Source organism: Actinia tenebrosa, unplaced genomic scaffold (genome assembly GCF_029948245.1).
Source record: "Actinia tenebrosa isolate PJP-AT-01 unplaced genomic scaffold, QUT_ActTen_1.0 PGA_scaffold3__52_contigs__length_22856419, whole genome shotgun sequence".
Classification (NCBI taxonomy): domain Eukaryota; kingdom Metazoa; phylum Cnidaria; class Anthozoa; order Actiniaria; family Actiniidae; genus Actinia; species Actinia tenebrosa.
In genome coordinates, this window is record NW_028292580.1 from 20,528,931 (window position 1) to 20,542,549 (window position 13,619).

At 39.3% G+C, this 13,619-nt stretch overlaps 2 protein-coding genes across 3 annotated transcripts; both read right to left on the minus strand.

Annotated features, from left to right (window-relative positions):
* Positions 1–5,723: 5,723 nt before the first annotated feature.
* Positions 5,724–12,511, minus strand: LOC116305826 (uncharacterized). Its single transcript, XM_089035990.1, has 2 exons — positions 11,196–12,511; positions 5,724–7,862 (listed from the first exon to the last, which is right to left on the minus strand). Exons 1-2 carry the CDS (start codon positions 12,387–12,389, stop codon positions 6,759–6,761), a joined length of 2,298 nt encoding a protein of 765 aa, XP_088892116.1. The 5' UTR covers positions 12,390–12,511; the 3' UTR covers positions 5,724–6,758.
* LOC148908868 (52 kDa repressor of the inhibitor of the protein kinase-like) lies at positions 7,810–10,847 on the minus strand. 2 transcript variants are annotated; one of them, XM_089036011.1, is made up of 3 exons: positions 10,574–10,725; positions 8,151–9,800; positions 7,810–7,947 (listed from the first exon to the last, which is right to left on the minus strand). In XM_089036011.1, the coding sequence occupies exons 1-2, from the start codon at positions 10,586–10,588 to the stop codon at positions 8,421–8,423; spliced, it is 1,395 nt and encodes a 464-aa protein (XP_088892137.1). In that variant the 5' UTR covers positions 10,589–10,725; the 3' UTR covers positions 7,810–7,947; positions 8,151–8,420. The 2 variants fall into 2 exon arrangements, with proteins under 2 accessions (XP_088892137.1, XP_088892136.1); XM_089036010.1 differs by having other exon boundaries at positions 8,151–10,847.
* Positions 12,512–13,619: the final 1,108 nt, after the last annotated feature.

The window sequence follows — 13,619 nt, forward strand, 5'->3', positions numbered from 1 at the left end:
TCCTGTGTGACGTTATGTATCTGATGACCATAGCTGCGCAGGCTGTTCATCTTATGCCGCTGTTCCTTGCGTGTTCGTAATACGTTGAGGTAGGACTCGTGCGTAATGTCCTTCTTAACCACGTATTTTTTTACGCCTTTAGCTTTCTTTTCTACGCCGTCCAGCTTTAGCACGCTGTACATCTTAGGTTTCAGGCCCACGTATTCCACGATGGGTTTTCCTTTCATCTCGTCCTTCATTTTCCCGATTACTTTCTTGTTTTTAGGGGAGTAAAGAAAGTGATCGCGTGGGTAATCGCTGGTGTCGTATTCATCGATGTCGGGAACACAGTCTTCGTAAATGTCTTCCGTCTGCACCTCTAGTATCAAGGAATCGGTGTCGGTGTATAAGAGGCGGCACTTATCACCGTATTTCGGTTTTAGCTTGTCGTAGTAAAACTCATACATGAGCAGCTTTGATAGGTCTAACACTGTAAACCCCGTGTATACGGGTTTATTCTGGAATAGATTCGCTTTCTTCGTGTGAATCACGTAGAAGTTTAACATTTCTACGTATCTAACGAATCCAGGCTGTGACACGTATGCTTCTGCTTCCTCTCTGGTGCTGGCTATCTTTATGCTTACGCGCTTGCGGATGTTCTCCATTGTCTTACCAAATACGCTATTGTTCATTAGTTTAAACAGGTTCTTTTCGAAGTCATTCTTTGCCTGCGTACGCTTTTGTGTGTTAAAGTCAATGTAGGAGCGCATCCATGGTTCCTGCGTGAACTTCAAAACGCGATGGATCTTCTTCACGCGTAAGCCGTGGCGCACATAGAACTGCAGGTTGCGGTAATGCACCACGTACTTTCGCTTGTCCATCAGGTTCATCGTTAGCTTCCTGTAGGGTTTGTAGCCAGGACACATTTCCCTCTGCAGCGGACTCAGCTGCTTAAATGGTATTTCTATTGCTTCTGGTGCTAATGGGAACTCATTGTGTGCGTCGTGCAAGTGCTCTGGGTATTCCAGATCCACCTCCAGCACGTAACCTTTGTCGTCTTCTTTGCCTACGTTTAGGTAAAACTCTATGGGCTTTATGTTGTCCCATTCGAAGTCGCGTACAGGTAAGTACTGCGACATTGCCCAACCGTAGAGGTTGTTTGCGTCTAAGTAGAATATGTATGTGGTTGGCTTCTCCGGGTCGTACTCCACCGTGGGATTGTTTGCGCGGGCGTATCGTCTGCTGGGTCCGCAAACACCGCCGCGGATACCGTCTTCCATAAAGCGGTACATGTCGTATTCCGTTAGGAAATCCAGTTGCGCGTTTGTCTTCTTTAGAAGCGCACTCCAACTAAGCCCAGGAGCCGTGTAGAAGTTCGCTGGATCCAACCCGTAGTATTCCATTGCCATCTTTCGAAAGCTTTGGAAAACATCCGCGAGCAGCACTACGTCTGAACGTAGGTAGATGTCGTGGTATTCTCCCATATTCTCACAGGAGTACTTTTCCCACACATCTAACGCATGCTGGTACTCCTCGTCCTTTATACCAGACTCGTTTAGGGTGCTGTAGAATCTCTCTTTGGGTGGTAGGGGCTCTTCGAATCGCTCCCAGGAGTCCATGTATTCGTATGGGTAGACTCCTTTCCTTTCCGCGCCGTATTGACTGGAAATGGGGAACTCCGTGTTGTATTTAACCAAGTTTGCTAAGGAGTCCGCCATGAACTGCTGTGAGTCTAAGAACTTCAGCTTGCCTACAGTTACGGACATGTACCTTTCTTTGTTGTTGGGTATGCACTTTACTTCGGAGCCGTCTGTTCCTTGTAAAAGTAAGTGACTGTCGTAACCCCTTAAATTATGAAAGAATACGGGTATTTCCATTTCTGGATCTACTTTGAAGTTTATGTTGCATTTCCAATGAGCCGCACCTCTGTATTTACCCGTGATGTGGCAGTGATCTCTAACCTTATCCACATAGAAATCCTCAACAAATGCTTTGTGGCAGTGAATGCAATGCGTGGAGGGCTTTCCCGGCTTCTCACCCTTCTTAGCATACTTCCCGCATTTAAAATGAGCTTCTCCTAAATACTTTCCATCTTCATCCCACGCTTTCTTGGCTCGTCTTCCAAACTGAAGAAGCGTATGTTGGCAAATGTGGCATTTCTTTGCCTTGGTAAAAGCCTCCTGGTTCTCTTTGGTAAATTCCATCTTCTTTGAACGTCTTAATTGTTCTCTTATCTCTTCCTCCTCTTCTCGCAATGCTTCTAGAAACTCATTAGCTGCGTTCTTACCTCGGTAAATTACAGGAGGGTTGGCCTTACCGTCTGATCTGACTACTATGTAACCAAAGGAGCAGATCTCGTGTAATCCCACCTTATTCGTGGCACCACTTTTCTGCTCTTCCTTAGTTATCAACGCTTCAAAGTCTGCATATATCACGTAAGGCACCTGCATCTGCTTTTGATGGTCTGAGTAGGATAGGTTCTTATCTGTGGGCATCTGGATCCGTTGCGCCACTTCTTCGACTCCGCGACATATTTCATCGTGTTCCTTTAGAGCTTTAACGCTGGTAAAGGATAATAAGCAGCAATCGCAGAAGTATTTCTTACCTTTGTGTTTGGTGTGTCTGTAAAACAGTCTGCTAATATGTTTAACCCACGAATAATGTCCGCCGTGGTAGAAGAGGTGTATTCGTTCTCCCTTACTCTTTGACAACACTAGTGGTACTATCGTTTGGTCTCTGACTCCGTAAACGTTAATTGCTAAATCGTTTATTTCCTCAAATATGGGGATGTCTATCAACTGCATGGGAAATTCCACACCGTCCCACTCTAAATCGTCTGTGGGATACTTACTTGTCCTACATGGATCCTTATCTACTGGATACAGTGCGGATCGTATTGCCCACATAAAGCAGCGGTTGTCGTCATTCTTTACGTTAACGATTGCCTTCTTCCTTTCTACCCACACCGGCAGGGGCACGTAACTTCCTCCTCGTATTGGCACGTACCTTGCCATGCTAACCTCCATACCTTCTACCTCCTCCACTGTCCAACCTGATCCTTCTTTCGTGTAGTTAGACAGCGACTCCATTATTGCTTCTAAGGCTTCGCTGAGTGACTTATCCAGATTGGTGGACTCTAATATCACTAACGACTTCGATCGCAGCATTGCTGTCGTCGTTGCCTCATCTTTTGACAAACTTACTTCTACCATTATACTCGCTTTCAGGGCTCCTAATTCTTCTATGCCTTTTCGAAGCGTTCTCTTGACCTTCATTTCTGACTGGCGCCAAAACTGTCTAACATCAATCTCACCGTTACCGGGCATTGACACCGTTTCGAAATTGCTTTGGGATTCCATCTATATAATAGGAGATATCTTATGCCTAATTCCAGACCCTTTTCAGATCGTCGTAGTCATACTCACAATCCTGACAATGCCAAAACAATTTAACCTTAGTCTCAAACTTCTTACCACATCCACAATCATAGCTACTCATACATTTCGTCTTCATCTTTAAATGCTTCTTCAAGTCCACTTCTTTCTTAAAAGTTCTCTTACAATCTTCGCACTCCATATATAGACTAACATATCTTACATAGACGCGGGATGCGGGTAATCGCGGTACGAATCGAGATGGGTACTTTAGACGGGTAATCCTCCGGTTGTCGTTGCGCTAGAACCCCCATTCCCTATACCACTTGTAGTACTTCTAATATTTCAAATCTTTGCTTAGAGTTGTATTTTTGATAGCTTTACATGTCGGTCATAACGAATTTTTTAGATCGATTGGCACCGAAAAATATTTCTGCTCCAGCAAATGATACTTGATTGAAAGCGATCTATTCGTGTTTGAACGTTTTAAGCATTATTCTTCGACATTTTGTATTGCAGGTAAATGGTATCATATCGCGGCTTCATTCGACAAAAAAACAGGCCTGGTTCGCACCTTCATAAATGGTGGAAAATTGTTCGAGGAAAAGGCGAACTTTGAAGCAAGTTATTTGATTACCACGGGAATAATCACGATAGGAAAGCGTATGTTAGGCAGGCGTTTGGTTGGTGAGACAATGGAACAGATAGTAGACAGACAGAATTATTTTCAGGGAGAAATGGATATGTTTTATATGTACAAATCCGCTGTGACAGAAGACGACTTACGAAAAATATACAATCAGTGTCATTTCAGTGGAGGAGGTGGGTATTTTTGTAGTGCAACCACGTGACCGAAAAATCCCTTGAAATGTGTATAATGATGAAACAGCTGCCATCTTGGTTGATCTAACAAGAGAAGCTTATTGAGGAATACTTTGTTATCGTCAACCAAGATGGCGGCTATGACGTAACATGCACCCCAAGAATTCATAAAAATGAGCTGCGTTCAAGAAAGATTGCATCACATTCCTCAATCACTAGGTGATGATGTGATTCTCAGGAAATTGCGTTCATTTTATATTAGACTTGACTTCTTTAAATTAAAAAAGGTTGTTGAAGGTTTTGCTGCATAAAGACCCCTTGCGTTGATTGCCTAGAGGAATCGTCCTGGGGGAGAAAACAATAGGCCGTCTTTTCTTATGCCAAAAAATCCAATGTTTTGTTCCCCAGAACGTCTCTTCTCGTCTCTTAACATAGATCATTCGGTAACTATTGTCAGCACATGAGAAATATGCCGGAAAGACGTGCAGCCAAGGCTTAGAAAACAAACAAACAAACAAAACAAACAAACAGACAGACAGACAGACAGACAGACAGACAGACAGACAGACAGACAGACAGACAGACAGACAGACAGACAAACAACACCGGCAACAAAAAAGTAAGAAAAGAAAGAGTTAGAATGCCATATCCATTATCCCCTGTGAACCGTTTCAACCAAAAAAGAATCCATTATGTTTCTAGCTTTTGATTTCATATGTTACAGCTTCTTTCTTCATTTTCTTCATTCCGTCCAGATTATTTATTTCTGGTCACGTTACACACTGCGAACGAGTTCAGAGCAGGCACCCACGCTAATATTTTTATCAAGATATTTGGAGAAGATGGAGAGACTGAAGAAATATATCTCCGTGGAGCAGGAAAAAAGAGAGGAATGTAAGTAGTATCTATTATCAAATCCAAGACACCAGAGATAAGAGGCGAGCCGAATTTTGAATTTTGAATTTTGATTCTATATTTTCCTATGCCCTACTACCTTAGTGGCTAAAGATCCTACAAGCGTCTTAGATAATTGTCATTACCCATCATGAGTCACGGTTCTAACATTTTAAAACAATTACAAACCCTTTTTGCTTTTTTTTTAGGTCTGAAATGTATCATATTTATAGAACGAGTATCGGAAACCTGGTTAATATACACGTTCGAATGGATGGTTACTGGGGATCAAACTGGATTCTAGACAAAGTAAGCGCAGACCTTTGTCATACAGTTGCCTTGAATATTTGATGTATCTGCACAAAGCATGCACGTGCTCGCGCGCACCCTTTTCTATTAAGCAATTTGCCAAAGGCAGGTGGTTACACAATAGAACATTAGGTCCCCTACGAGGTGTATTATCCGAACCCAACCCATGAACTATACAATATACTAAACAACCCTCAAAGAAACCCCTAAGAAAAAATATAAATAATCAAATAAGGAAAAATAATGAAAGACAAATTTTCAAATTTTTGTAAATTGCATAACTAATGCCGTGAGAGTGAAAAACTATAGCTATATTGATTGAAATAATAATAATAATAATAATAATAATAATAATCAGTCTTTATTCATATTGATAAAATACAATCAAGTGGTGCGCTAAGAGACTAAAACATAAAAGGACTAAAAATACTAATATTTATAAATTAATCTGTTAGAAAAACTATTCTTAAAACGTTCAGTGTTAACCGCAGGCATAGTGGTATTTGATCTTCTTAAATTATATGAACTAATTTTGGCAATAGGCATTAATATTTTTAAAGGATCCTTATCAGCTTCTTAACCTTGGCTGCAATTTTCGTATCTACATTTTCTAACATGCTTCTGATATCCCGATGTTGGTTAGCACATAAGCACAAGCGCAACATAAGAGTGAACGCCCTCACTGGGAAATTCATTGACATAAGCACAGCGCAAGCATTTTCAACAAACTATGAATTTTATCACTGTGCGATAAGGCAAATTGAGATTCCATACAACGTTTTTAACACATACCTAGGGTATTACTCGATCACAGTTATCCTGGGTGACCGCGAGAATGGTTCGCTGTTTGAGTTTCCTTGTGGTTGCGAATTCACTTATGGAGATAATCAAAGAATGCTTCCTGCCAAACCAAAAGGTGAATTGTTACGTCTCCTTTACCAGATGCTTATATTTAAGTTTATTATATAGACACTTGTGTTTTACTGGAAAATACGCCACCCGTATTTTTCACTGAGATAATTTAGATATTCTCACAGGTGAAGAATTCGATGACCTCACTTCCGATGTTTTCCCGCTCACTTTAACGCGCGCTGCAAAAAGTTTCTGCTTGTGAATGTAGCACAATTATAAAAGAAAACTACACATTGGCTTGGATAATTTGATAGTAGTTGCGATATCTGATTGTCTGATGTTGTGACACAACAACCAACATCATAAGATACGACTTATTGATCAATAATGTTACGAGTATGATGATAGTTATATATAGACATTGATAATAGACAATTGTAAAAATATTATAAGATATAACTTATTGATCAATATTGTTATGAGTATAATGATGGTTATATATAGACATTAATAATAGATCAGACAATTCTACTTTACACACAAGACACCAGAACCATCCGTACTAACTAATAACTGACCATCCTTTAAAACAGTTATATATGTAGGGTTCTTGATTACATCACAAGTCTTTCCTACAAAACGACCATCCAATGTGAATTTTTGTACGCGGTTATTACCAATATCACACACCAGTAGATGATGGTCATTATCAATAGCCAGGCCCCATGGTCTATTCAGCTGACCATCAGCACTGCCTTTACCACCAATCGTCGATACTCTAGTCGGTACGTTACCTTTCTTCTCAAATACATGAATCACGTGATTGTTATAATCACTGACGTAAAACTGTCCATCATGTGTTATCACATCATATGGAGTAAAATTGTCCTTTGCTGTCAAACCAAACTGATATTGATAGTCACCTTCTCTTGTGAAGACTCGAACACGATGATTACCACCATCACACACAATGATGTTACCATCCTCATCAATGTGTACTCCACATGGATTGCTAAACTCTCCATCCCTGTTACCTTGGTTACCAAACGTTTTTACCAATTTTCCTGTTGTAGTGTTCACTATACATATTCTATGGTTACCATGGTCTGCTATGACTAAATCTGTATCATTCAGAAATGATAAACCTACAGGATTAGACAACTGTCCCTGTGCTCTACCTGGACTACAATACGTCAGTAAGAGATCTCCATCAGAGGTGAATACATGGACACAATGAGAAGAACAATTTACAACAGCGATTCTGCAGTTGTCTCGGTTTACTGCTATACCTCTCAAGCTACTAGATCTTAAATTAAATTTCATGTTAAACTTTCCTGTTGTTTTCATCTCTTGTGGCTTGACATTCACCACTAGTGGACTGTTAGATACATGATTCCCATTCACTTGAACCTCTGCTGTCAACTGACCAGCTACTTTAGCCATGAATTCAACTTCTACTTTACCATCAGTTCTCACATATTTCTTCTCTATTTTCACATTTTCTTCAGGACTAATTTTAATGTGTATAACATCCTTTGGATCAGGAATGAATTCTCCTGCAGGGGTGGATCCAGGGTTTGGACATGAGTAGTTTACTCTGAATTTATACCCAACCCACCATACCCCTATTAGTTATAAACTGCCTAAAAGGATACATCTACCATAGCATGCTGTCTGCAGTCAAGATCCTTGTACAGATTTATCTCAGTTGAAGAATCTAGCACATCAAAGGACATCATGTGAAAAAAATGACATCAAAAGTATTAGTATGTAAAAGTACAATGCAAAATATATGCTATTAAAGGAAAAGTGGCATGGCAGCAAATTGAATACTTTATGAAAGATAGAGAACATACAGTCACAATATCAGTGTACTAGAATTTACATGTACTAGCAGATTATACAAAATGAATACATTACCTTATTTAGATTGAGGTGTTCCACTATAGATGAATTCATTGCTGAGTTCAGTTGAGAATATGTAAAGACCATTCAAGCTTAATTAAAACCCAGTGAACAATATTATAGATTTCAGAAAAGAATAAGTTTTTAAAAATTCCACCTTGTTCCTGTACTGTTCCCCATCAGTTGAATGATTAAAAATCAGATAATTATTAATCCAGATGGAACATAACTCACAAGTACTCTAAGAACACTGGAGTGGTGGTCCAAAAAATATTATATAAAATATTACTGTAAGATATTCTCCATTCTCATTCGTCTAGGATTTAAAGTAGCAAATAAATCTATTATTTCCTCAAGATCTAAGTCCATGTCTCTGTGGGAATGCATCAGTGCCAGTCCATTCATTCTGTCTTGAGCCATAGTATTTCTTAAGTAGTTCTTAAGATTACGGAGGGTTGAAATGGACCTTTCACAAGAAGCAGATGACATAGGGATAGTTATAAGGATTTGAAGTATGGTATGTATATTAGCATAAGCAACATTGTCAATGTGCTCAAGTGTCCCTTCTAAACTATCAGGGATTTCCTCTCCTAGATCATCTTTCCTCATCCACATTCTCTCCCACAGAATAAGTTCTGCTTGTAAACCTGCATAATTAGGTATATCCTGCCTATAATGTTCACAAAAGGCTAATACATTATCCTTCCAAACAATACCAGTGGCCAGCATAATTGATGGAATAACTGAAAGTGCTCTGTAGCAAACAAACACATCATCTTGAAATCTGTTGTTCAGTTGTTGGACTATATGGTCTAGAAAAACTACAGTTAAATTTGTCCTATAATATTCTTCAGGGTTTCGGGCTGCAGCATTGGCTCTGTGAACTTGTCTCTGAGCTACTCTAGGCATGGTTGGTTGAACTGAAACTTGACCTGCTAAAGTGACAGCTTCCTGGTAGAGTGCACTGTGCCTGGCATCAATGTCAGTTCTCATCTCTGTTAAGACTGACTTTAAAAGTGCAAGTTCATCCTTTGCCTTGAGAAGATCCATTGCTTTCTTTTGTAATTTGACAGTGAGAGGTCGGGTTAAATCTAACATGTGTCTAACAATAACAATAGCAACAATAAATGAAAAAGTTATTGCATTCAGTAAGGTCTGTGCATCATTTCTACTAGTTCGATTCCAGTCCCCAGTTCCAAGATCATTGTTGTTCATTGATATGTCTTCAAGCGTAGCAACAACAGGACGAAGAAGTTCTACAACTCTGTCCATTCCTTCTATTCTTTCGATCCATCTTGTTCGGCATACATTTATCAGAACAGTATGGTTAGCTTGAGGCATTATCTCTTTAACCTTCATGACCAAATACTGCTGTCTCTTTGGTGAATTGTTAAAAAAATCAGAAATTCTTTTAACAGTATCCATCATGTTTCTAACAAGTGGTTGTTGGCATGTGTCAGCAACACACAAATTCAGCCTGTGGTTCATATAGTGAACATAAATTGCTTTGTCAAATTCATTTCTTATAAGTGTTGAAACTCCATTCAAGCAACCTGCCATATTGCCTGCCCCATCATAACACTGGCCTCTGCAGTCGTCCATAGAAAGTCCTAATTCTGCTACTGCTGTAAGTATTTTATCTTTGATGGCAGCTCCAGTTGTTCCCTCATCACAAAGAGAAAACCCAATAAATTCTTCTCTGATTATATTTCTTGAATCAATAAATCTTATCACTAAAAAAAGATTTTCTTTGTTAGAAATGTCTGCAGCTTCATCTGCCATAACAGAGAAAAACTTACTGTCTCTGATTTCCTTTGACAAACTAGTTAAAATGTAAGAACCTACTGTTTCTATCATCTGATTCTGGATGGTTTTAGAAATGTAAGTTGCATTTCTGGGTGCAGTTTCCAGGTGATTCTGCAGTATTTGATCACCACTCTGCACTCGAAATTCTAGCAGAGCCTGAAAGTTTCCTGATAGACTAGCATTTGTTGGGTCATCATCGCGTTGACCCCGGAGAGCTATGTTGTTTCGCCCACAGAAAATTATCGTTTCAAACAAAGACTTAAGGACCGTCCTATTTCTATCGATTTGCTGTTGAATGTTCGACTGCTGATCTACTGGGACCGCTTGCTGCCTCATTGTTTTCAAAAAGTTATCCATGGCAATTACAGCAAAATTGTGCATCTCACATTTACCGCTGGCGTGTTTTGTAAGTCTCGAAGCCGCTGAAGTCCAACATGTGAGTGGGGACTTCAACAACTTGTCTAATTCATGAGCATTTCTACCAGATTCTACTCCAAACAAAACGCAGGGAAAACAAAATGCTCCATCGAGATATTTAGAGTATGCAAGCCAGGGATATCTTCTAAGCCATTCAAAGACAAACTTACGAGGCTTTCTATTTTCTATTGACAGTGGGAAATCAAAAATCTCACCTGGTTTCCACACATTCTCAATGAACCCCAGCTTATCTTGTGGTGATGAAGAGCCAATTTCTTTAAAATTCAAGCCAATGTCGAAAGGAGAACAGTCCTCCCTCCTGCAAATCGGGTCGCCACGCATTGTAGAATATTCCTTCGTTCAAACTACAGCAAATCTATGACTCTAATCATAAGAACGAAAGAGACCCAACGGGGGTAGGTCTAGCTTTTTATAGTTTTGCTGGTAGTTTATGAGGTAGTTTGCAAAGTAGATAGCCAATCAGAAAAGGGTTTGAGTGGTTTCCAAAACAATCAATGTGTTTCCAGCCAATCAGAGAATTCTTTGAGTAGTTTACGATCATCACATCGGCCTAGCTCTACAACTACGCACGCTCACCCCCTGAGGTTCTATTTGACAAAGGCTGTTTTCCGATCGTTTTCCGATAGCATTCCGATGCGTACCGACGGAGATATCCGAAACCCGAAAATTTTTGCGGGAATCGGTAATAAATCGGCAGAAATGACGAGATTACTCATTTTTGTTTGACTTTTCCTTAATAATTAACTGAAAAACAACCAAGTGAGTTGTTTCTAGAAGTTTCTAGAATAATGTAATACACATATTTTGACATTATTTAGAAAGAAATGATGTGTAGCTTTGAAAAAAATTGAGTAGTTTACGGAAATCACGTAAACTACCCTGGATCCACCCTTGTCCTGTAGAGGCTTTAGTTATCAACACGAGGCTTTCTTTCTTTAAAGCTTCTGTCTCAGGTTTAAATTCGATAGTGCTCTTCGCGTGGTCTGTTTTCAAACAAGTTCGTATTTCTCCCAGCCCTGAATTCACTTCTTGCACCAGCTGTTCATTAGGAACGAACGCAATTCGAGAGGAGAGTGGAATGTAGTTAAAGATGAATCTCTCCGAGCAATGTGTCTCTTGAATGTTCATCGTTTCACTTGCGAGTCCTCTTTCCATCTCATTCTTGATGTATTTTTCGACGTTTTGACTATGATGAATTATATTCAAGTTTGTTGTGGCGGTGTTCAACTTCTCATCGATTTGTCTCAGCAATTCTCTTTCGTTTTCTTGCAGCATTTCGATAATCTTCTTGGTTTTGTCTTTCACTTCTTTTTTGGCTTTTTCTCCTTGTTGTTTGATTGTGTTAGCAATCTTTTCTTGTTGTTGCTTCTCCTTGTCATCTAATCTCAACTGCTCTAGTACCTGCAGATGCTTTGACAATACAGCTTTCTTGATCAAAGCAAACTTATCTAACGAAATTGTCTTATGATCCTTGTGATCGTGTTTCAAGCATGTCAAGCAAATCATGTCTTCACAGTCTTCACAGAATAACTCTAGCCTGTGACTAGGGTGACTTTTACAAGGATTTTCTCTTGTTATTACGAACTCAATATCTTCTTTCTTCAAATCAGCCAGACAAACGACCTTGTGATCTTTGATAAATTCTGAATGGTAATTCTTGCATTCCTCACACATCGAGCGATCACAATCAAAACAATAACAAGATGCTGACGAATGACTCTCAGAAACAGAACAAACCTTTTTTCCTTCTACCAACGCCAGACCCTTTGATATTCTAGAATGAAGTAGACTTGGCTGTAGATCATCCACGCTGCTTGGTTCTGGTAGAGGAGTTTGTGATTTACATCGAGGACACTTGAAGACGTTGACTTCTTCGATCAGCTCTGCGTGTCTTTTGATGCAGGGCTTGCAAAATGTGTCAAAACACGGCAAGATCTTAGGTTCTGTAAGCGTATCATTACACAAAGAACATTGGACTTCCTTCTTTAGATCGTCCACAAACGATTCCATGTTGGCAAGATTTGAGGAAGTAGGCTGAATAATTATGTTCAGACGATTCTTGGAAATGCGCTTGACCCTTGAAGTCCTAAAAATGATGTCACGCGCGCTATGAATGCATAACTCAAGATATAAGGTTACCACGCTCCTGTTTAGGTGTGGTGGAAAATTAGTTAGTGAAATCGAGAAATTTATAGCTATCGCGAGTGCTTCGGCTGGGCGCATTATTGGGAGTTTGTTTATAAAAAACTCGCGCGAAATAAAGAGTTTGTTGCTTGATTGCTTGGCATCTGGCTTTAATGAACTGTCAGACTGCCAAGTTTGCAAACGTCAGTGCGACCACAAACACATCAAGAAAATAAATCCAAAAAGTGTTATGTCCGGTTTAAATACCAAAACTTTGGAGAAAATTTGGCGATCAAATTTTCGTTTTGGTTTAAGTGCGACCCGGGTGTAACATGAGCCACGATAGAAATGTCTTTTCCGTAATATAGTTTACATTTTAGTGTATTATATTTCTTTGTGCTTTACTCGAAGGTTTATAGATGTAGGTGCCCTCGTGGTATTAATGACATAACAATCATAATGAATAACGCAGTCCGCTGTTACGTTTGCACGAATGATTGGTTTTGCCTTAGCCTGTGAGAAAAAAAAAACAATTTTTAAAAACAAAAATTCGATTTTCCGAATTGAAATTTAATGTTGATTCCCGTGTCTTGAGCTTGTTTTCGAAATAATCAGCATTTAATGGAAGCCTACGCACGAGCTTTTGGAGCAAAAATTGTACCACCGGAAGTGAAAAGAAAAAAATTAAGATTCATAAGATAATAGCTATTTGCAGAATATATGATTGCACGAATGACGGCTAGTCAATCATTCTACAGTAATACATAGATATTTTCGACAAAAAGACAAAGAGATACATTGATTTGTCATATTTTGCAGCTTCGGTGCTCTTAAAAAAATTCGCGAAGTCGAACAAAATTCCCTACAAAAATCTATTTTTTCATGTGTTAGAATATTTAACTTTTTCTAAAATGTTGATTTTTAGGAGTTTATTTAAATAAACTATTAAAAAATAGAGTCTCGTGCAAAATTTGAGGGTTTTGTCCTGTTGAAGCTCAAAACGCGTATGGTTCTTCAATAAAATCTTGTAGATTTTTCAGCAGTTTTTGAGCGCGCGCACATCATGGGCTCAAATTGAAAGTTAAAAAGTCACCTTAAACTCAACCAATGTCAGAG